General features: G+C 43.4%; 1 protein-coding gene across 2 annotated transcripts in view; it reads right to left on the bottom strand.

Moving 5' to 3' along the window:
* LOC115073954 (carnitine O-palmitoyltransferase 2, mitochondrial-like) overlaps positions 1–24703 on the bottom strand; it is a 267341-nt gene that overhangs the window by 200039 nt on the left and 42599 nt on the right. The window contains exon 2 of one of the 2 annotated variants that reach the window (XM_029572960.1): positions 725–805. In XM_029572960.1, the coding sequence (XP_029428820.1) occupies positions 725–805 (81 nt within the window). Of the gene's footprint in view, positions 1–724; positions 806–24703 lie in introns of those variants that run through there. The other variant, XM_029572968.1, reaches the window with a different exon arrangement.

The raw sequence follows: 24703 nt of genomic DNA, 5'->3' as shown, positions 1-24703 counted from the left end.
TCCTCCATGGAGACCAATCTTAAGTGGGCCACAGATACTGCCATGGTTCTGACACTAAAAGCCTTGACATGCCCCCCCCCACCCACCACACACACACATTCAGACCTCCCTGGCCATAACAGAAGGAAATGCAATCAGCTAGAGTGTTTTGGCAATGACAATTGCAGGTTTGTCGGTGTCAAAAGTAAAAAAAAGCTGGGTAACACCTGCTCATCTTTGTGACATTTGGCCTGGAAAAGAATGTTGGAAGGATGCTTGACTGATTAATATGGAAGTCCAACACTACCTAAGACAGGAACTTAGGCCGGTTCTGCGCACACATCCTATCATGAAAAAACTTAGTGGATTAGTAAATAAATAATAGAGCCTGAAGCTTGCTGATTTTGCATGCCGAAGTTACAACCACCAAAAATACGACCTTCACAGAAGTGCAGAGACATAAAAGGAGAATTCATCAGCTTGGACAGATCCACACTGAGGTACCAAGACACAGCGGAGGGCTTGGTGGGAGGTTTCAAATGAAGCAAGCCCCACATGAGACAACTAAAGGCCTGACTCTGAAAGAGGTTAAATTTTAATAAAAATATACAATTGGCAGAAATGTGAGAAAAAGTTGTTGGGAAACACATCAAGTAAAACAATTAAAACAGAATTAGGAATAAAAAAAAAAGTGAACTACTAAAGATTTTAAATTAAAGTTATCAAACAATGTAATTTATCTTACTTGTATTGTTCATCATCCAGTAAGGGTCTCTGAGCAGCCAGATATCGTCTAATAGTATCCTCCAATTTTGGAATAGGTAATCTGAAAGAGTAGGAGTTTAAATGAGGTTAAATAAAGTCTTAGGTAGCCTATTCTATAACCCAGTGGGTAGTGCTTTGCCTAGGTTTGTTAAGTTCCTGGAAATAAGGATGCTACTGTAATAACACTATCAACTTCTACAGTAAGACTATGCTAAAAGATCGCACCACCTGCAATGTTGATTTTTTTAAAATATATTTTTTCTGAGACAACCATAAATTAGGTTCCTACTAGCCTGTAAAAGAGCACAACTAGAAGCTGCTCTAAAAGAGCTTTTTATTCTCTTAAACATTTGCAAAAATTTGTCTTCTATGAGCGTTGGTGTCTGGGAGAAACTGAAGATATACTGTAGGCTATGTATGCTAGATACCTCATGAAAATCAGATATTATACAAAAAGAGACTTTAGAGGGGAAAAATAGTGTTGCTAGCATCCATGCCCACTGTACAGCAAAATTGCTTACCTTGTAATAGGTGTTATCCCAGGACAGCAGGATGTAGTCCTCACATATGGGTTACGTCACTAGCGGAGCCCTAGTGCGGGAAAACTTTCTGTCAAAGTTTCTAGAAACTTTTGACTGGCCCAGTAAGGCCACTGAGCATGCCCAGCATGCTATGATATTCTCTGCCACAGGTGTCTCTCTTCAGTCTCGTATGTAGCAAAAGCATTAGCAAAAATAAATAATAAAGGTATAAGGCCCAACTCCGCGGGGTGGCGGGTGGGTTCTGTGAGGACTACATCCTGCTGTTCTGGGATAACACCTATTACAAGGTAAGCAATTTTGCTTTATCCCAGGACAAGCAGGATGCTAGTCCTCACATATGGGTGATTAGCAAGCTAGAGGCTGAGTCATTTTGTATTGAGGCAACACTGAAGTATTGTTGTTGAAATGAGTCAGCCGAAGATCACAGAACATTGGATGTAGAAGGAGTTGGGTTTAAACTGGAAACAAGTTCTTTAAGACAGATTGTCCGTAGGCTGAATCTTGTCTTCCTTGCTTGTCCAAGCAGTAATGAACTGCAAAAGTGTGAAGAGAACTCCACGTTGCTGCTTTACATATCTCAAGTATTGGCACTGAACGATAATGTGCTACTGAAGTTGACATTGTTCTTACTGAGTGTGCTTTTACTCACCCTTGGAAAGGAAGGCCTTCTTGTTCATAACAAAATTGTATGCAATCTGCTAGCCAATTTGATATAGTATGATTTCCCACAGGTTTACCTGGTTTGTTTGGGTCATAGGAAACAAAGAGTTGATTGGATTTCCTGTGGACCGCAGTGCGGTTTAAGTAGAAAGACAGAGTACGCTTGCAATCCAAGGTGTGTAAGGCCCTCTCTCCTTGGTGAGAGTGAGGCCTTGGAAAGAATGTGGGTAAAACTATAGATTGATTTAAGTGGAATTCCGTGACTATCTTAGGGAGGAATTTTGGATGAGTACGGAGAACCACTCTGTCATGTAAGAACTTTGTGTAAGGTTCATATGTGACAAGTGCCTGTAACTCACTAACTCTTCTAGCTGATGTAATGGCTATGAGGAAGATAGTCTTCCATGTAAGAAATTTTATATCACAGAAATCTATGGGCTCAAAAGGAGAGCACATGAGTCTTGATAGAACCAAATTTAGATCCCATTGTGTGACGGGAGGTCTAATTGGTGGTTTGAGGTGAGTTAAACCTCTCATAAATCTGCTGACAAGAGGTTGTGCAGAGATAGGTGCATCTGCTACCTGATTATGGTAAGCAGAAATTGCACTTAAATGTACTCTTATAGATGAAGTCTGGAGACCAGATTCTGAAAGATGGTACAAGTAGTCTAATAAAGAATTTGTAGGGCAAGTGAAAGGATTGATGTTGTTTTGCTTGCTCCACAAAGTGAACCTCTTCCACTTGGAAGCATAGTTCTGTCGCGTGGAAGGTTTACGTGAAGCTATAAGCACATGAAATATATTGTATGAAAGATTGAGTGGTTGTAAGACTAAGCTTTCAACATCCATGCTGTCAGGGACAGGGATTGAAGGTTGGGATGGCGCAGTCGGCCCTGATCCTGAGTTATGAGAGCTGGAGCTAGTCCTAGACGAATTGGATCCCTGACTGAGAGGTCTAGTAGTGGGGGAAACCATACTTGTCGAGGCCAGTGTGGGGCTATGAGTATCATGGTCCCCTTGTCCTGTTGTAGCTTCACCAGAGTTTTGGTTATGAGTGGTATTGGAGGATACGCGTAGAGAAGGCCTGAGTTCCAAGGGCGAGCAAATGCGTCCTTGGGTGGCCTGTTGTTCAGGTTGTATAGGAAACAGTAGTTGTCCACTTTGTGATTCAGATGTGATGCAAAGAGGTCTACTGTTGGCTGTCCCCAACGTTGAAAAAGTTTGGTCGCTACTGCAGGATCCAGGGACCATTTGTGTGGTTGGAAATGACGACTGAGTCTGTCCGCCACTACATTGTGAATGCCTGGCAGATAAGTAGCCTTGAGAAACATGGAGTTGTTCAAGGCCCAACCCCATATCTGAGCTGCCTCTTGACAAAGGAGGTATGAGCCTGTTCCTCCTTGCTTGTTGATGTACCACATGGCTACTGTGTTGTCTGTTTGTATCAGAACAGACTTGTTTGTAAGGCAGTCCTTGAAGGCATGAAGAGCATAACGTATAGCTCGAAGTTCCAGGAAATTGATTTGAAATGTTGCTTCGAGCTTTGTCCAAGTTCCTTGTGTTTGGAGAGTGTCTATGTGAGCAACCCAACCCAAGGTGGATGCATCTGTAGTTACAGTTATTTGTGGGACTGGTTGTTGAAAGGGTAGGCCCTTGCGCAAATTGTCCTTGTTCACCCACCATAGTAGAGAAGAACGTAGTGGGTGGGTTACTTGAATTTGAGTATGCAGTGGTTGAATGGCTTGTATCCATTGTGATTTTAAAGTCCATTGGGTTATCCTCATGGCTAGTCTTGCCATAGGAGTGACATGAACTGTGGAGGTCATGTGGCCTAGTAAGGTTAGAAACTGATGAGCTGTTGCTTGTTTCTTTGAGTGAATCGAGTCTGCTAGTAGGGAAAGTGTTTCTGCTCGATCTTCTGGTAGAAAAGCCTTTGAGAGGATAGTGTTCAATTCTGCTCCGATGAATTGAAGCAGGTGAGATGGAGTAAGATGAGACTTTGGATAATTGATGAGAAATCCCATGGAGTGCAGTAGAGCAATAGTTTGGTTGAGAGACTGTAGTGCTCCTTGTTGAGATTGGCTTCTGATGAGCCAGTCGTCTAGATATGGGAAAACATGTACACCTTCTTTGTGTAAGTGTGCTATTATTACTGCTAGACATTTGGTGAACACTCTGGGAGCAGATGCCAGTCCGAATGGAATGTATTGGAAATGTTGAAGGCCCACCATGAAGCACAGATACTTGCGATGAGGAGGAATATTGGTATATGAGCGTAAGCATCTTGAAGATCCAGAAAACAGAGCCAATCTCCTGCTTGAAGAAGTGGGAGCATTGTGCCTAGGGAAACCATCCTGAACTTTTCTTTCTTTAGAAATTTGTTGAAATTTCTGAGGTCGAGGATGGGACGTAGGCCTCCGGTTTTCTTTGGAATGAGGAAATATCTGGAGTAGAATCCTCTGCCCTGCTGTGACCTGGGCACTGGTTGAATGGCCCTGGCTCTCAGGAGGGTGGATAATTCTATTTGTAATTGAATTATTTGAGAATTTTGTTGTGGGCAGGAAGTTGGTGGAAATTCTGGAGGAATTGAGAGGAAATTTAGTTTGTAGCCTCGAGCAACTATGGAGAGTACCCAGTGGTCTGTTGTTATATTTGTCCAATTTGAGTGGAAATATAAAATTCTTCCTCCCACTGGTATGTCTTGTCTGGGGTTTAGAAGGAGGGCCTGTTCTCTGGGCTGTTGTTCAAAAACCCGTCGCTGGACCAGTCTGTGGAGGAAGTTGAGTGCGGGTTGTTCTGTGTTGTCTAGATGGTGAGCGCTGAGTAGGCCTAGAAGGCCTAGTTCTAGCAGGTTGATTGTAGTACCTTCTTGGTCTGTAGTATGTTCGCCTAGGGTCTCTTTGAGGAAGACGCCTAGAGGCCTGAGTTGTTGTGTCTTGTGGTAGTTGGGACAACTGTCTTAGGGTCTCTGTGTGATCCTTAAGTTGTTGGACAGCATCCTGTACTTTTTCCCCGAACAAATTGTCTCCAAGACATGGTAAATCTACAAGCTTTTCTTGTACTTCAGGCCTGAGGTCTGATGCTTTTAACCAAGCCCACCTTCGTGCTGTGATTCCTGCTGCTGCTGTTCTTGAGGCAGTGTCAAAATTGTCGTAAGCAGCCCTTACCTCATGCTTTCCTGCTTCCAGACCTTTGTTAACTATGGCCTGTGCTGATTCTTGAAATTGCACTGGTAGAGAATTTGTGAGCTCTTCCATTTGTTTCCAGAGATCCCTCTGATACTGTGTCATGTACAGTTGATAGGCAGAGATTCTGGAAGATAGAAGTGCACCTTGATAAATTTTTCTGCCAAGGGAGTCGAGGAAACGATGATCCTTCCCTGGAGGAGCTGAGGAGTGTGGACGTACACATTTTGATTTTTTCTGGGCAGATTCAACTACCACAGATTGATGCGGTAGTTGTGTTTTTTGGAAACCTGGTGCTTGTTGCACTAGGTAGGTAGTGTCCACACGTTTGTTTACTGCTGGAACCGTGCATGGGTGCTCCCAAATATGGTGTTGCAGGTCTAAAAGCACATCATGAATGGGAATCGCCAGAACTTGTTTTGGTGGGTCCACGAACTGAAGGCTTCTAGAGTGTGTTGTCTAGAATCTTGTTCTGAGGATAGTTTGAAAGGGATTGTATCCGCCATGTCTTGCACAAAATTAGAAAAAGATAAATCCTCTGGTGGGGATCTTTTTCGTGATTCAGGAGGTGAGGGTTCTGACATAAAGTCCTCAGAAGAGGTGTTTGACCCTTGATCATCCCAAGAATCATCATCATCCGGATCTTGATAGGGAGTTCTTGGGGTTGGTTTTGATTTTAAATGAATACCTGATGGTCCAGGTAAGGGTTCATCGATAGAAAACGATGGAGGGATGTTATCCGTGGTTTTCTGTGGAACTGTGTCGATGACGTTATGATATTTCTGTAGAAGATGTTGGAAGAGTGCTAACTCCTGAGGGTCAGTGTCCTCTGTCGCTGGTTGTATCGATGAAGTAATAGGTGGCATCGATGCAATAGTGGAAACTGGTCTTCTTGGCGTCGATACTGTCGACGGCGGTATCATAGTCATCGGCATCGATGTTATCTGTATCGATGGAGCAGACGGAATCTGAGCGTATATGGAAGTCGATGCCGTAATAATTCTAGGCGTCGATATCGATTCCCGTGCTGTCGTCGGAGTCAAGAGTGACCCCGGCATCGGTGTCACCACCGGCATCGGCAAATTTGCCGGCATCGATGCTGCAAGCATCGGCATCGACAGAGAAGTCGGTCCTGAAAGCTGGTCTTTCAAAGCCTGTGAAACTGCTTGTCGGATTAAATCGGACAATTCCGGCCGCACAACCGATGGAACCAGAGCGGTTGAGGGCGGTGGCGTAGGCTGAGGTACGAGTTCTTGCACAGTACCTTGTGGAGGATCTGGTGCAGGTAGTGGAATCGAGGTAGGCCGAGGCATTGAGAACTCCGATGTTTCTTGGTGCTTAGGCCGCTTTGCTGTCGAACCTTCCTGGGAAGCAGAGTCTGACAACGAGGGGCTTCGATGCCGGTGTCGATGTTTAGACTTAGTTTTTTCGGTGGATTTTGTCGACGCCGAGGACGATGAAGGGGACGCGTGGTCCCCCGACGGTCCCAGGTGAGTTTTTTAAGAATTATGCACTTAGTCGCTCCCGCCGGAGACGACTTCGATGACTGTGACGGAGAAGGTATTAGTTGCAGGCTGAATAAATGTTCCATTTTTTCGAGCCTGGTCTTCCGACTTTTCGGTGTCATCTCCGCGCATTGTGGACAGTTACTTACGTCGTGATTGTCACCCAGACATATTACACATTCAGTATGTGGGTCTGTTAGTGACATTTTTCTGGTACAAACAGGGCATTTTTTAAACCCTGTTGACATTTTTATTTGATCGACGGCTGTCGATACGACTTGAGGGGAAAATATATTTCCAGTAATCAGAAAATTTGAGACTGGGTTACTTACCGGCCGGTAAGAAAAAGAACCCGAGAGATTTTCTGAGAGAGAGAATATCAAATAATGACTTTTAAGTCGAATTGAAGGGTTGAGAAAAACTCAACGGCTCAGGAACCGCGATGCTGGTAGCAGCGCGGAAAAACGAAGACTGAATAGAGACACCTGTGGCAGAGAATATCATAGCATGCTGGGCATGCTCAGTGGCCTTACTGATCAAAAGTTTCTAGAAACTTTGACAGAAAGTTTTCCCGCACTAGGGTTCCGCTAGTGACATCACCCATATGTGAGGACTAGCATCCTGCTTGTCCTGGGATAATCCTTTAGATTAAACCATGTTCTTTCAGGGGACAGAAATGTGCTTGGACATGCTAATACCGCCAACATAACTCTTTTTGTTTGATGTTTGTATTTTTTTTCTAGGCTTTATAGTATGAGTGCCTGAATGCTAGGAGTGAATGCATGTGTACAGAGTAGGCCCCAACAGTGAGGCCGATATTCAGTGCTACATAGCCAGATAAGAAATTATGCAGCTAAGTAGCGGCAGCTGAATATCTAGCTGTAATCAGCAGTTGTCACTTAGCTGGAAACATATGTGGACCCGGGCCCTCGTGGCCAGAGCCCACCCCTAACCACATGTGGCGGCCCATTTGAAGCCTGGCAACACAATTGCTGTGGCAGTGGCTGCGCCGCAAGGCAGTCCCCTCCCCCTGCATCCCCCTGCCCGGCTCCGACGTGACATCGGCGCGGCTGGACAGTGGGAGTGGAAGAGGAGTGGTCCCAGGCCGATGACATCGCGGACCCTTTAAAGGGTCACGACAGAGGCACACAGGGCCTCTTTTCATCTCACTGGCAAAAAGTTAAAGTGGTTAGACAGGATTCAGGTGAATTATTGTTAATGAGCTTAACTCAGGTAGTTTTGTTGTTATAGGATCATCTGGTTAATACGTGTTCCGTGACTCACATAGGAGAGAGACCTAATGTTTAATCAGCGAACTTCTTTAATCTTGTAATATGCAATTGGGATGGATAGAGGAACTTGTTATGTAGCATACGATGGCAAAATGTGTAATAATAAGGTTAATGTTGCAGCAAAGACGGGAGGCGGTGACCTGGGCTGGTACAGGTATTTGGACGAGGTGCTGGTGGGCATCACAGTCCGGGACAGCGGTCAGCTGGCAACTTGGGCAGCACAAAGCAGAAGCATTTGTTACATCAAAGGTCGGGGGCCTCTTTGCTTGGAAACAAGGCGGGGGGGGGGGGCCCGGGGTCAAGGCTGTGTTGCTCAGTGGTTACGGCAGGCAGCAGCAGGACGGTGCGGTATTGGACTTTGGGAACAACCTTACCGGCTCAGGTATCAGTTTGTGTTATTGTTAATAAAGCTGCAGCCTTTCTTACCCACTATTTGTGTTGGCGTGTATTATTGTTATGAAAGTGAAGAATGTACTCATGCATATATACCAATCTACATGAGGTGTGAGAGGATAAAGGGGTTGGGGGAGGGTAGGGACACAGACGGGATGACGCTACAATCGAGGCTGCTAGCGTTAGTACTTATCTGGCTAAGCAGATATTTAGTGGCGGGATATAGGCATAATAGGGAGATGCTACTTAACTGGTTAACTTAGTTGTATAAGTGCTGATATTTATATTTATCTGATTAAGTTAACAAGATAACTTAGACCTGCTCTACTGGATCAGGAACGCAGTAAGAGCAGCAACTCACACACTACATACAAGAAAAAAAGCATACATACAAAAAAAAGCTTAAAACGTGGCTATTCAGACAAGCTTTTCCCTAATGGATGAACGTTCTCACACCCATGACAGGACAGGACGCTTGCATTGACTCTGGATAGGGCCTCTCGTCTGCTGGCAGGCTCGGCCAATCACTAGCTCACATTTACCAGTCTTTTTATCACAGATCGGTGTATCCTCTACCCATCCTCCCCTTCTCGTGACCCTGACCCCCTTCCCTAGCAAAAGCTTCTTAACTTATTAGAGAACCCAGCAATCTCTTAGTCTCCGATTGTAATCCTCTTGGCAACCTACTATTATTTTCCTCACCTGTCAACCTACTATTATTTATCTTGTCAACCTACTATTATTTTCCTCACCTGATGTAATTTTTTTTTGCTAACCTACTACTACAAGAAATCCCCTCCCCCTCGCAAACGAGATCCTTACCCTCCCCCTGCCGTTGAAGTAACTCTGAGTTCATCAGAGAAGGTGGTGTTCAGTTCAGTTCCGTTTCACGCTGGTACATTTAAATTATATTTTATTTAAATTATATGTTAGCAGTTTGTATTTAATATCCCGGATCCCAGTTCGATGTAACCCCTGTTCTATGTAATGTTATTCCAATAATTTGTTTCACTGTAAACCGATGTGATATATATTTTACATGAATGTCGGTATAAAAAAGTTCAAAATAAATAAATAAATAAAATAAGATGCAGGCAAACCATTGCTGAGGCAAAGGGAGAAAGTCTTAGAAGGCCCAAGTGATGTCATCGAAGGGCACCATGAGCATCTTCCTGCTGCAGGTCCTTTAAGGCTTGCATGGTCTGGCAGTGTGCGTCTACAGGAGCACTGGAAGGGCATGATGGTGGCGGTGTCCTGAGCCCCGGAGTCCAAATTTGACAGCATTCCACTGCAAGAGAGGGGCTGAGAGATTGGCGGTGGTGGATGAGTACTGTCTCATTTTACAATTTCTATTGTGTTGTTTTATTACGTTTTCTCAATTTTTGTTGTTCTTAATGTACCCTGCCCTTAATGTGGGGCAGGCAATAAATGCTTTTAAATAAATAAATAATACCCACGAGCCATGAAACATAACATACAAAAGGCCTCTTGGAGTCCTAAAACAGGACCAGAGAAGGCAAAGGAAACATGGGTAAGGAAGGCCTCTGGAAGGCCTAGACAGAGCAAGAGCAAGGCAAGGAAAGCCACTGTGAGGCCTAACACAGGACAAGAGCAAGGCTGGGAAAACATAAGCAAGGCTGGCCTACGACAGAATGTGGGCAAACTAGGAACCCTCTGGGAAGAAAAGCCTCTGAGAAGCTTAAAACAGGACTAGAGTAAAGCAAAGAGCACACAGGCAATGAAGGCCACTCGGAGGCCTAGACAGTGCAAGTCGAAGGTAAGGAACACAGGCAAGAAAGGCCACTGGAAAATCTAAACAGGGAAAGAACAAGAACAAGGATTCCAAGCAACAAATACATGGACAAGGACCAAAGGCAGACAAGAGACTCCACCCTGAGATGGGGAGTAACGTGTGAGAAGAGATTAATAGCGCTGGGCTTCCTGCATCATTTGACCTTCAAGGCGGAGGTTAGAGCGGGTCCAAGTGATCCATTAAGGACCCCTGCTGGCAGGGGGCCACCTAATAGCTAGCTTCATTACAACTGGAGACAATATGTAATGGCAGACTTTGCAGACGTACTACTTCTCAAAGGTGTTAAAGGAAGCTGTTTCAAGAGAAGAGGGAAGTCCCTTAGTGACTTATTAAATAGGCCATCTTGCTAAATGAATCCATCACCAGAATCGTGATCTTCCCTTGCGAAGTTGGTAAATCGATAATGAAGTTTATTGATACCCATTCCCACGGTTTTGAGGGTATTGGTAACAGTAAGAATAATCCATGAGACAATAATGTGGTACATTGTCGCAGGCACATACTTCAAAACAGGTGACATACTCTGTTGCATCTCGACTCCATCCCAGCCATCAAAAATTCTCAAGTAACTAATTCTTTAGTTTTGTGGCAAACAGGATGACCTGCCAATGGCGAATCATAGCAGCTTCGAAGGACTTCCAAACGTGACGTGCTCTGAGGAATATAGAGTACATCCTTCCTATAAAGGAAAGTTTCTTGCTGGCTCCATACAGTACCCTTTCTCCTTTTTCCAGTTCCTGCAGCCGGGCCTGTGCAAACTCATTCACGTTTCCATGCATTACTATTACTACTATGAAATACCTTTTTTTCCTTTTTTATGTATTTTTAATATACATACACAAAAGTGAAAAAAGAAAAAAAATCCAACAATTCAAACAAACCCTCCAGAAGGAAAGATAATCGTATACAGAAATCTCTCTGCCCATCGCAGCAATTCCACAAAAGATTCCTTAAACTTCATCACTCACTTGTACAAAATTCAGATTGATCCTATTGCTCATGTTGTCTAGCCCAATATGTCCAATAAGGAGACCAAAGTTTTTCGTACAGCAACATATTACTTTTCAATAGATAGGTAACCTTCTCCACCAGTGCAATTTCATGTACCTGCCTTTTCCAACCGCTCAGCACAGGGGCAGACCTCCATAAGGCTTTAGTAAACCTCCCCGCATGAAGTAATTGATTCGCAAAGCGGTTCTGCAACATAGTGAGATTGTGTTCAACCCACTTCCTCAACAAACACAATTCTAGTTTTATATCAATTGCTACTCCCAGGATTACATGACACTCAGTCCAAACCTGCATCCAGAAGTTCTCAACATATGGGCAGGACTACCATACATGTAGATTTAAAAAGTGGGTATCTATGTGCCCGGTGGAAACACTTAACCATTAACTCAGCTCTATGGCTACAAACTGAAATTGTATGTGCTTTTTTTCACATAAGTTCCCAGTCTTTGGGGCTCAACCTAAGTTGGAAGTCTCTATTCCACTGGCATATTAGGCCCAAGGGTGAATCATGTGCTACTTGACATTTTTGTAGAGCTTTATAAAATAAAGAAATGCCTCTGCGAAGTATATCTTCTTATATTAATATTCTTTCTCCAGGGCCCAGTACTTGAGGTTCTCACCCTTTTCTCCTGTATCTTCCCAATTCCTCCACCAAACATTCGTAAACGGCTTCGGACTCACTCTCACCCTTGAACTCCTCTTGAAGATCTGAGCCGTGTACTGTCTTCCTCCCACAATTGTCCTAGAAACCTTAATTTTATTTTCCGCCATTCAACCGCATCCCTGTATAACATTGATGCTGCTAGTCTGAGATTATCTCACAATGGGGTTTAATTAGTCCTGGGGAATTCTGCACTTCTGCGGAATTTGATTAGGATTCTCCCTTCTCCCTTGTAGAATCCAGGCCCCACCACTGCTCTGAGTGCTACCTCAGGCAGGATCATGGCAATAAATATTTGCTCCACAGGAAGAGCATGATCCCCAGAAACACATAGAAGGCAGCACAGCACAGGACAGCATTTACAGTCTAGCTTCTGGGAGGACGAGAGCGAGCGAGAAAAAGAGATAGAATTGTACAAGGGAGAACATGACTATATATATCTACCACTGTACGAGGGGCACTTTTAATTCAGGGTGGGTTGGGTGGGAGGTGGTGTTACACTGGTCTGCCTAAGGCGCTAAAGATTCTTGCTAACAGGGTCATTTATCAAATAGCGTTTTCGCATGCGTTAAGCACCTTTAACACATGAGAAAACCCCTTAACGCATGCAAAAACGCCTTTAACGCATGCGATAGCACCATAACGTATGGTGTGATGCAAATCAGAAAAAGAGGAGGAGTTAGACTACTGTTTTGCGAAGCCCTATCGCATGGCTTTAACTCACCTTTTTCAGTAGCGTGAAACCGTGCAATAGCTTGCGCTAAGGCTTTATGACATGTAGGAATGTGTTCTATAATGCTGGTAGTAGAAGTTTTGAAGCTCCCGGAGCACCAGCCGAGAGAGAGAGCAGGAGAGAGAGAGGGAGAGGGACTAGCCATAATGCCCTCACACTAGATAGGTATTTATATCTCTATGGGAGGCCCACTCGAGGTGAGGTGTAGGTATTAGTGTAGGGCTAGGGGCTACTTTGACATTCAAAGTGAGACGTACGAACAGAACAGTGCTCTCTTGGGAAGATTTGATGACCTTCGGAGTGAGGAAACTCACTCAGAGATGAGATTTGTGCAATGTTCTCTTAACCTAGCTTGATGGACTCATCAAGCTAGGTTAAGAGAACATTGCACAAATCTCATCTCTGAGTGAGTTTCCTCACTCCGAAGGTCATCAAATCTTCCCAAGAGAGCACTGTTCTGTTCGTACGTCTCACTTTGAATGTCAACATGGCCCCTAACCCCTACACTAATACCTAAACCTCTCCTCGAGTTACTAGGTGGGCCTCCCATAGAGATATAAATACCTATCTAGTGTGAGGGAATTATGGCTAGGTGCTCTCTCTCTCTCCCCCACCCCCCAGTGGCCCTGCTAGTAAACATGGTCCCCCTAGTGGTTGTAGGTAGGAAATACCTCAATTCTGGCACTCTCAAAGTGCAAAAAAAGTTATCACAATTTGCAGTAACTTAGCACTTCACATAGGTATTAGCACAAATTGTGATAACTGCCTATTACCATAAAAGATGTCCCTTTTTCTATCACATGCAATATTTAGTGCATTCTGATAAATCCAGGCTCAGTGAGAAAAATGTAAATGGTGGTGTGCACAGAATTTTTAATTTTTTGGTGTGGAATTTTCTATTTTTTTGCGCAGAATTCCCCCAGAGGTAGTTAATGCAGAACGAGATTATGTGGACCACCCCAACATTTTGCCCATGGCCCTCCAGAGTTTCAGAGTATATGTAATGTGCAGACTTGCCCCCTCAGGTTTCCTTGCTCCAAATAGCAGCTCCAGCTGCAGCAGTAACATCGGTAAATCCACACACACACCCCCACCCCCCACCCCCAGCTTAACCTCTATTGGATACCAGGGCACTTTCTGTTCCTTATGAAGCCAGACCATTACCCCCGTGAGACCACACACCCAATAATAGCTCTGTAGATTTGGGAGCACCATTCCATTTGCCTCTTTTTTGCCGCCACAGTGCCATATGAATGTATTCATAACTCCATTTAATATTGTGAAAAAAACCCTCTGGTAGATAACAAGAAATGTGCTGGAATAAATACATTAACCTGGGCAAAATGTCCATTTTCAGAACGTTGATCCTACCAGCCCAGGAGAAGAAATGATCATCCCATCCCTCAAGATCTTTCTGAATTCTATTAACCACTGGCGCATAGTTAAATTTATATATGTCTGTTATTTTACTTGGAACCCAAATGCTCAAATACCAGAAACCATCCCTCGCCCTCTTAAAGGCAGAAAAGCAGTGTGGTATTTCCCCTACACCCAGGGATCCCAATGGTAATAGCTCTGACAGTGTAATTAATTTTATAACCAGATAGCCTACAATACTTCGAAGTATTGGTCCAGATACTCTTGGCTTTGTCAAGAAAAGGAGGGCATCATCCACATAGAGGGATATTACCTTGATTCTCCGAAAATAAGACAGGTCTTATATTCTTTTTTAGCTCCGAAAAAAACGGTTAGGGATTTTTTTCAGGGGATGTCTTATTTTTTTTCCATGATTGGTGAATGAGGACAAGGCTAAGCCCGCCTCCTCTTTCATTCAGCAATCAGATTCAATTTTCGGCTGAACCACACCAGCCGTCCATTGCTCCTACCATGTGACAGAGGCCAACCAATGGCACCGATAGCCTGTCACATGGTAAGGGCAAAGAGCCATCGGGGCCGGGACCTCTGCTGGACCACCAGGGAATTTTGGCAAGTTTTTGGGGGGGTCGCAATGAATTAAATTTGAAGGGTTGTGGTGGGTTTTTTTGTTTTTGTTTTTTTTCAACCCCCCCTGTCTGCCCCCCCTGGGTTTCGCCCCCCCCCCAGGGGCTTTTGGTAAGTCTTGGGGGGGGGGGGTCGGGCAAGCCTTGGAGTGCAACCACACATCCACCTAATGAAACCGTCTCTAAAAGTCAGGAAGAAGGCCCAGACAACTGATCCGTAAAGATAGACTTTTATTGCCAGCAAGATGCAGCTAAGACAATGGCTTAGTACAACTGCATGCCCCTCCCCTCCGGGAGTAGGCTCTTATACATTCTACAATCCTTATCTTTTACACATGCGTTTTACACATTGCTGAGCAAGCATATTTCGGCCAAAGGTTTCAAGGAGGTGTAGCTTATAATCAGATCATTGTTTCGTCATTTAATTGACGTGTTAGACATTTTATAGCAGCAATCGTATTAATACAATACAGCCGCGGTCGCCAATGACTTTGCTTTTATCATCAATCTATAAACAACAATTAGAAAGATTAAATTTTCCACACACACCACCTTCCTGGGCTAGAAGGTAGTCCAAGGCCAATCGGTTCTGATAAACAGCTGTAATAAGTTTCGTGTTTTGCTTGGCCAGGATGTTGAGGGCCAGTGCAGAGTCATTGGTAAGGAGTTCTAGCACTGCTTGAAGTCGGATAATGCGGTTTAACATGTAGATTGGGGTTCTATATCCATATGAACCATCTTCTGCCCATGTAGCAGGTCCATAATATTGCACAATGTGCTCAGGTGGCCACTCTTGGTCAGTCCAATCTCCTATTGAGACTTTATTGCTCCTTCGTCGTTTGTTTGGTTTCATTGAACTGTACACAGGAACTCCTAGTGTTTCACCTGCTGTGACTGGCAACAGGAAGAAACTTGGGCGTATAGTTGCTAAGAAACATGTTCCATACCAATTGGAAGGTAATTGTTCATAAGCCCTACGATCGCATACAAAATAATATCCATCAGGGGCTGTGAAGGAAGTGGAAGGCATCCCAGCTACTTTCCATGTGTTATTTAAAGTTGGTTCGGTCCAGAATGAAACAGGTATGGTACAATTCTCTGTCTGCCACCATGTGCGATTATCTGTTGTAACTGTAAGAACTCCTGTGCACGGGGAATTTCCAATTGGCACACTGTATATTTTTGAGTATTGTCGTGATAAACACTGTCTTCCAATGACATCAGTTTGGAGAGCCCACTCATATGGACTGTTCTTTCGTTTATAGGTTACAGTTGTATTCAAAGCATTGAGGTCAGATTGGAAAACCTCCTTAGCTTCCCAAGGCCATTGTTCTCCAGTATTTGTACCTCCACATACAAAACAATTTTTGACTTCCAAGGAGAGGGCTATATTCTCGGCCAGATTTACGAACATATTCTTTGCTTGATGTGAAGTTGTGTGCTTCTTTAATTCCTCAGCCAGTTGGGATACTTCATCGAAGAATGATTGATAACCTACTACTGTAGTTTGGTGGATAATGGGGCATGGCTTGTCTCTTCGCTGTGTGATCGTAATATAAGTCATAGGATCTCTTCCAGTTCCGTCAATTCCGAATCCCCATGTATCCTGCCACGGGGAGCCTTCATTTCTAATTGGCCACTCCAAAGAAACGATATTTTCAGTTCCTTTCATTAGTTTACCCACTCCTTGGCAACCTGGGTATCCTCCTCCAGTATAGTCGCACACTAAGCCCCATCCAGAGAGTGTAAGGTCCCCAACACATGGCAGCCAGCTGGATGGATTGGATACTCGATTGTATGGGCAGAGATATTTATGATTGAAAACATAGGATGCTTTCCATGATTGAGATCCACAATGGACTGCATTGGGATGTTTATCAATTGCTTCACAGGCATCAAAGGTAAGTGTAACACTAGATCCTCCTCCCATGAGGATTTTGGTGGAGTTGATGTAATACAGGATTCCTTTTCCATCTGGGATGATGCTAGTCGTGGGACTCTTTGGTAAACCAGCTGTAAGGGTAATGTTGTAGTATTTAAGAGTGGTTGGAGAATGACAGATAACTTTGTTGTTTAGCATGCATCGATGGAAGGATTGATATCCTTGAGTAGTATTTAAAGCGCAGGCAGGCTGTACTGCGCAGGATGGCAGAGGTTGAGATTGATGTATGATTGTAGAAACAAGTTGAAATCCATCTTGAGTTGTAGTACGTACTTGTTTGATACATTCAGTGCAATTCTGACTCAAGGGAGATTTGAGAGAGGTCGTTGTTATGCACAAGATTATTATTAGGAACTGTAGAGCTCTCTGCAGATGATGAAAAGAATCAGGAGTAGAGCAGATCCGAGGATGTAGGTTACGGTGATGAACCATCTCCAGAAACTTTGAGATGGGCATATAATACTTAGGACTGTGATAAGGAGAGCACAGACGGCCCACTTCCGAAGTGATGAAATCATGTATTATTATGCCTGTAAAGAAGGAAAGAAATAGACACTTTAATATTCTTCAGTATTTCGTTTGGGTCTTTTACTCAGGATTAGCTCTGGGCCTGCCTCGGGTAAATTTTAATTTGTTGTCTCCCATCCTGGAGACCTGCCAAATAGGAGAGGCAGGTTTAGGTCGGGTCCAATGAATCCATGATGGACATCCAGAGATTTTTACAGCCGTAGGGGTGGTCAGCAGTACAGTATATGGGCCTTTCCATCATGGCTTGAGAAAATCAGACTCATCCCATTCTTTTACCCATACAGAATTTCCAATTTGAAATTGATGAGTCGGTGTGAGTAGAATTAGGGGCTCAGTCTCACAAGTATAGTTGCGGATGGCGACAACTGTGTCATACAGTCCTTTTAGTTGTTTGCTGAGTGACATTTCTCCTTGGATCTGCAATGAATCAGGGAACGATATAAGGGGTGGGGGTCTTGCATACATCATTTCATATGGTGTTAGACCGGATTTTCTTGGACTGCATCGGACATGTAATAGAGCTAATGGTAGGATATCAGGCCATTTGGTTTTTGTTTCTTGACACAACTTAGCTATTTGGCTTTTCAAAGTTCTGTTAGCTCGTTCAACTGCTCCGCTGCTCTGCGGTCTCCAGGCACAATGCAAATGCCACTTAATGCCCAGAATTTTACTTAATTGTTGAGTGACTTCACTGGTGAAAGCTGGTCCATTGTCAGAATTTATTTGTCTTGGTAATCCATAGCGTGGTAAGATCTGACGGAGAATTAATGACACCACTTCTTTAGCTGTTTCAGTCCTTGTAGGTATAGCTTCAATCCATCCGGTGTAGGTGCAGACAGATACTAACATAGCTTTGTATCCTTTGGAAGGAGTCATGTGAGTGAAATCAATTTGACAAACTTGGAATGGTAGAGTTCCTCGAAGGACATGGCCAGGGGCAGGACCAGGTCCGCTTCGAGGATTGTTTCTTGCACATGTGACACATTGATTAATTGCATGTTTAGTCAGTTGAGTGATTCTATTGATGTAATACGTTTTTTCCAGTAATCTTGCCAATGAATCACGGCCAAGATGTGTATTATCATGTGTTTCTTTAACTATAATCCAAGCAATGGCTTCAGGTATCCATATTCGACCATCTTGTATAATCCACCATCCACTTTGTTGATGAAATTGTTCGGTTTGGGCCCATTCATTTTCTTCTGTGGTGTATATAGGACTTTCACTTGGAAATTGTAAGAGAGGGCACATTTTTGTTGTCAGTTGAAATGGTTGTTCCCGAGCTACTTCCTTTGCTGCTTTGTCAGCTCTTTGATTCCCTTGTGCAATGGGATCTGATTTTCCCGTATGACCCTTACAATGCATGACAGCCACCTTTCGTGGTAACCAGACTGCATTTAGTAAGTCGTGTACTTCTGATGCGTTTGTCAATTGCTTCCCTTCTGCAGTTAGAAATCCTCGTTCTTTATATAGGGCTCCATGTACTTGGATGGTGAGAAATGCATATTTAGAATCGGTGTAGATATTTACAACTTGTCCTTTAGCCAACTGTAAGGCTCGAGTGAGGGCAATTAGTTCAGTTTTTTCTGCAGATGTCCCTGGGGGAAGAGGTTCAGCCTCAATGATTTCATCTTCGGATACTACAGCATATCCAGCGACCCGTATCCCATTTATAACCTGGCTACTTCCATCAGTGAATAATGTCCAAGCTCCTTGCCAAGGTTGATCTCTCAAATCGGGTCGGCTAGAATGCACCGTAGCCATGACTTCTTCGCAGTTATGAGTGACTGTCTTAGGTGCTGGCAGTAAGGTTGCAGGGTTCAAGTTTTTACTGTCTTGTATTTGAATCTCAGGTGTTTCGCATAACAGGGCTTGATACTTTACAAGACGGGAATTGTCATCCATTTTGGTCCATGAGTTTCAAGCAGTCCTTGTATAGTGTGAGGGGTTGTTACTTGCAGAGTTTGTCCAAAGGTTAATTTAACTGCTTCTGAGATCAATAAGCATGCAGCAGCAATGCTTCGAAGGCAACCAGGCCATCCTTTAGCAACATTGTCCATTCCTTTTGAGAAATAGGCAACAGGTCGTTCCCACGATCCAAAAGTTTGAGTCAATACCCCAATGGCCATGCCTTTTTTCTCATCTATGAACAGATGAAATGGTTTCAGTACATCCGGCAATCCGAGGGCAGGGGGTGAGATCAATGCTTCTTTTAGTTAATGCAGATTTGCTAGCTCATGCTTTTCCCATTTGAAGGGTTGGGATTCTGCTTCTTTACCCCGTAGTTTGTCATATAATGGTTGGGCAATAATTGCATAGTTTGCAATCCACAGTCTGTTATGTGTTAAATGTGTGATACTGGGAATGAAGAATGAATGAATGCATGCATTATGTAGTCAGTTCTGTGAAATATATGTTTTAATGTAATGTCTGAGTATTTATGTTTGTGGTTTGGATCAATCTCATCTGGAGGATTTTTTCCAAGATTTTAATGTCTGAGTTAAGTAGAGAAATAGGGTGATATGATTCTGTATCTGACCCATTTTGTCGCTGCTTATGGAGTACTATGACCATATCTGACATATAATGAGCAGTGTCAGGACTGTTCTGTAATTACTTATATGCCTCCTTCAGCAGCGGAGCCAGTTTGAATAAAAAGTTTTTCAAAAAATCAATATGAAAACCATCTGGCCCGGGAATTTTCCCTTTGGGTAGTCCCATAATTGCTTTATATATCTCACCCACGGTAACGGGAGCCTTCAATCTGTCTACTTGCCTTTCAGTGAGTTGCGGCACTTCTACCCCTTCAAATGCTCATCTATTTCACCCATCTGGCTTTCTTCGTAATTGCCATAGTGTTTTATAGAATTCCTTGAAAGTATCATTTATAGGCTGCAGTTTATGCATATTTTCCCCAGATGATGTTCGAATACTGCCAATTTTAGTCTGGGATTTTCTCGTTCATATGGTTCTTGCCAACAGTACTCCTGTCTTATTCCCATGGTGAGAAAATTGGAGCGACCTCTCTATACCCTCTTCTTGTACCTTCTGAAATTCCTCCCTGATGCGCTGGAGGGATCTAAACACTTTTTGTGTTGCACCTCCAAAGATTTTATTTTCCCTTCTATGACCTTTCCCTCTGCAGCTTAATCTTCTTTTGATGATATGAAGCTAATGATTTTACCTCTGAGTACCAACTTAAGGGTTTCCTAGAGTACCATGGGCGACTGCTCTGCTGCCCGATGCACCTCGTTAAATTCCCTGATTGCTTCCCTTATCATCTGATAAAAGCATTCATTGCTCACTAACAAAGGGTTGAAACGCCAAGTTTTAGTGATTTGGGGCCCTTGAGATACCTGCAGTGGCAACAGAACAGGGCTATGGTCCGATATTTGGCATGTTAGAATACCTAACTATCCAGTATGTATGATCATGGAGGCTGTACACAGGAAGACATCTATCCGACTATATGGAAAATGCCATGGAGAGTAACAAGTACAATCCCTTCCCGTTGGGTACTGGATCCTCCAAACAACAAGTACCCCTAGCCACTCCATCAACTCTTTAAGCCCTATAGCTTGACGAGATTCTCTTCCCTTTCCCTCTGACCTATCATGCTCAGGGTCCAGGCAGATGTTCCAATCTCCTCCCGAAACAAAGGGAGAAGATGAGAAACCCTCTAATAAAAGCACCAGCCCTTTATAGTATTCCTTCTGACCCACATTTGGCCTGTAGACATTCACAAGTGTATACCTCTCCCCATAAATTCTGCACTCCAATGCAATGTAACACTCTTCTAGATCTGTGAGTTGCTTACTCGCATGCAAAGGAAAAGCTTTATGCACTAGAATGCACACACATATTCTTTTCGGTGTTAAAGGAAGAGTAGAACACCTGCCCACCCACTCTCACTGGAGCTTGGCATACTCGACAGTCAGGTGCATCTCCTGGAGCAGCGCTATGTGTTCATCCCATTTCCTCAAATAATCTAAAATGCGCTTACACTTTACTGGAATACCAATTCCTCTAACATTTAGCATGATGATGTTGACCCCTGCTCTAGCCATAGTCATAAGATAGATTTATTTGCTTCCTGCTCTGCTTGTCTGAAATTCTTTCCTTCCTAATACCTCAACACCCCAACTCCCCCCACTACAAGAAACCCTCCAACTTTTCCCCTGCCCACCCCTCCCAATCCATCTCAATAAGACGATACTTTCCGTTCCCCATCTCCGCTCTTCCCATTACTGCTTAGGCTGATTAACCCCCCCGGTTTCCTCCACCTTCTCTTCCCCCAGACCACATGCTTGACCCTACTCCACACATGTCTGGAAGATCCAAAGCACAATAATGCCTCCTCCCACTCCCTCCCCTTCATATCCCCTGAACAGTACTTCCAGTCTCCTTGTTCAGTCCCTGTCCAGTGTGAGAGTTCTCTTGTTAATTGCCACTAAGCGCAATGTTGTTCTGACCCTAAAGTGCCAGCACTTCTGGAGCCCCTCTCAATCCTCCAAGATGAACAAGTCGAGCAGTCCTCCACCCACTGTGGTCTACAACCAGGACATGCAATTTTCCCCAGAGCTGATAATACACTTGTGACAAGGAACAACCAAACAATACACATTCTCTGCCCCCACTTCCCGTCACCCCTCCTGTTCCTCATATCCCCCACCCTCCCCTCATGTATATCCATCTACCAAACATCCACCCCTTGGTTCTCCAAGAAACTAATCCCTTTTCTATCTGATACTCACATGCTTTAAACAACCTCCCCTAAGCTCTCTACCCTCCCTCGAAAATAGCATGAAAAAATATATAAAAATAGCCTTAGGGCTCTGTGCTCTTCATATCTCCTCCAGGCAGCATCTTGAGTGATGCCCACTCAGTAAAAGAAGCAGCCATTTCCTCCATGAGCCTATATCTCACTCCTCAGCATTCTGCTCACTCAATTCCACCAGATGATCATTCTGATCATCCTTCCCTGCATTGTTTTTTGCTGTTGCTCTCTTATCTGCCTAGCAGGTTTTGCTTATTGCCACTGTGAACAAATCTGTGTACACCAAGTTAGGCTACGCCTGCATGTTGCTGACAGACGGGAGCCTCTGGTTCGGGATTCTCCTGCTGCTAGTATTGGATCGAGGACTGTTACCAGCTGACCCGTCTCCATCTTCTCTTGGCACTCGCTTCTTCTTAATTTCTCTGCTGCTGCCATTTTCCACATGAGGTGAAGCAGCACCATTTATTTGTTCCCTCTCTAGAAAGGCCGTTGCCATACCAGGAGTCTCAAAAGTACTCCATTCTCCATTCACTCAAATCAACCATTTTGCCTGAAACAAATCTGTCAGTTGTGCAAAGCCTTTTTCACCCACGCAAAGTCCGCTCTATTCATTTGTGTCGCCCCACTGTAGTCGGGGAATACAGACACATGATTTCCTTCATATGTGAGTGGGCTAATTTCCTTCGTCTTTCTTAATATCCACTCCTTCACCTGGTAACTATGGAACTCAATAATAAAGGTGCACGATCTGTTAAGTGTTCAGCAGGCAGCATCCCAGTAACCTATGTCCTCTATTTATGGCCAATGCCAGATCACTCTCCCCTGGTGTAAATAACTCGCAGAGAAATTTTTCTAAGTACTTCCGTACCTCTTGGCCCTCCTTTTGTTCAGGGATTCTCACCACATGGACATTGCAGAAGTGAGATCTAACTTTTAAGTCCATCATCTTTTCTTCCAGGGCCTTAACCTGTTTCATAAGGGCCAAAAGTGAATTAGCTACAGTGGACTTCCAATCCTCCACTGCAGATACTCTATTTATAATTCCTTCACCCTGGTGCCCACCAACTCCATCTCTACCTTACGTTCTGCCATCAAAGCTTTCACTGAGCCCATGTCTTGAGCCACTTCGGCCCACAGCTACTGAATATCATTTAAAACATTTTACATCATATTTTGCTCACAATTTGTAAACTGGCTCTCACCTCCATGTGTCTCTTCCTTGCCGCTTTCACATGTGGCTGCAGTATCTCCTGCTTCCCTATAAAAATCCGTTATAGGCCAGTCGAGTTGCTGTGCATTCATTTGGTGGCCATTGCCTCCTTTATTTGCCATATTTATGAATACACTGATGGTATTTCCTTTGACCACTTCAATGCTACACATTTTCCTACGCTGCCTATTATGCTCTAAAACAATACCACAGATGTAGATAGTGCCAAAATTCTTTTTGAAGAACCCATACCAATAAAATTTTGATGTACCAAAAAATGTGGGTAACCTGGATGGTAATCTTTGATTCATTTTATGAAACTACCACAGTTCTCATTTAAAATTATTTTTTTTAATTGTTTTGAACCTGATGCTGGTCACACAATGGTTGAAGATTCACATTTAGACATACAACAAAAAAATATTTTTTGGTATTATGCTCTAAAGGCTAATCACTGGAACTTCAGGGAGAAATATAAGAAAGTCTTCTCGGACTGATGAAGTCTCACTAATGCACGTCTACCTCTCCCCACGCTCAACAGCTCCCCTCCTGCTTAATACTTTTACAACACTACTCGATACACGGAGCGCTATACTAAAAACATATGAGACAGTCCCTGCTCAGTAGAGCTTACAATCTAATGAATACAAACATATATGGCAAAAGAGCCTTGGGGAATTTAATTTATTAAGACAATGGTTAAAATTAAAGAGGCTGTAAGTGGGACAATCAGGAATGAAAGTTTAAAAGCAACCTCAAAAAGATGGGATTTTGGATGGGATTTAAATAACACAAGAGGAAGCATAATGCATCAGTTTGGGAAGTCTATTCCAAGCATATGGTGCAGCCAGGTGGAAAGCACAAAGTCAGGAACTGGCAGTAGAGGAGAAAAGCATAGATAATAGTGACTTGCTTGATGAGTGGAGTGCACAAGGATGGGTGTACGAGAGATAAGAGAAGTTTATTTATTTATTTAAAATCTTTTCTATACTGTCGTTAAGTACCATCACAACGGTTTACAGTAAGGTACATAAATTAATGTTGATAAATGTATGGAATCATGTAATCTAAATAGATGCCATAAAGGTTTGGTTGCATAAAATTATAATAAATACTATTTGGTGAATGTGATAAATCTTGTCCTTTTATACCTGTAACATTTTTAAATACAAGTATAGTTTTATAACTATATCTTTCCTTTAGTGGTGAGATAAAATAAAAAATATGCATATTGGGTTAAGTGCTGTGTGTGGATGTTCTACTATCCGCACCCTACTCCTTTCTGTATTCTATTCTATTCTCCATTCTCTTTGTGATAAGCTTGTTTAAAGAGCCAGGTTTTTAAACTTTTTTTTAAAAGTTTTGATATCTCTTTGTAATCTGATCTCTAGAGGCATGGTGTTCCATAGTATAGGACCTGTTAATGATAGTACCCTTTCTCTCACTTGGGTTAGTCTAGCTGTTTTGACGGAAGGGACAGTTAGGAGTGCTTTGTTGGCTGATCTCAGGTTTCTATGAGGGACATGTACACGTAGTGCTGTGTTCAGCCATTCTGCTTTTTCGTTATGTATTAATTTGTGTGTGGTGCATAGTGTTTGTACTGTATTCTGTGCTCAATGGGTAACCAGTGTAATTCAGCTAGGGTTTCAGTAATGTGGTCTCTTTTTCTTTTACCCGTCAAAATTCTTGCTGCGGTATTTTGTAGTA

The sequence above is a fragment of the Rhinatrema bivittatum genome, chromosome 1, assembly GCF_901001135.1.
Source record: "Rhinatrema bivittatum chromosome 1, aRhiBiv1.1, whole genome shotgun sequence".
Taxonomy (NCBI): Eukaryota; Metazoa; Chordata; class Amphibia; order Gymnophiona; family Rhinatrematidae; genus Rhinatrema; species Rhinatrema bivittatum.
The sequence above is the reverse complement of the archived record's forward strand: the minus strand, read 5'-3'. Positions and strand labels throughout refer to the sequence as shown.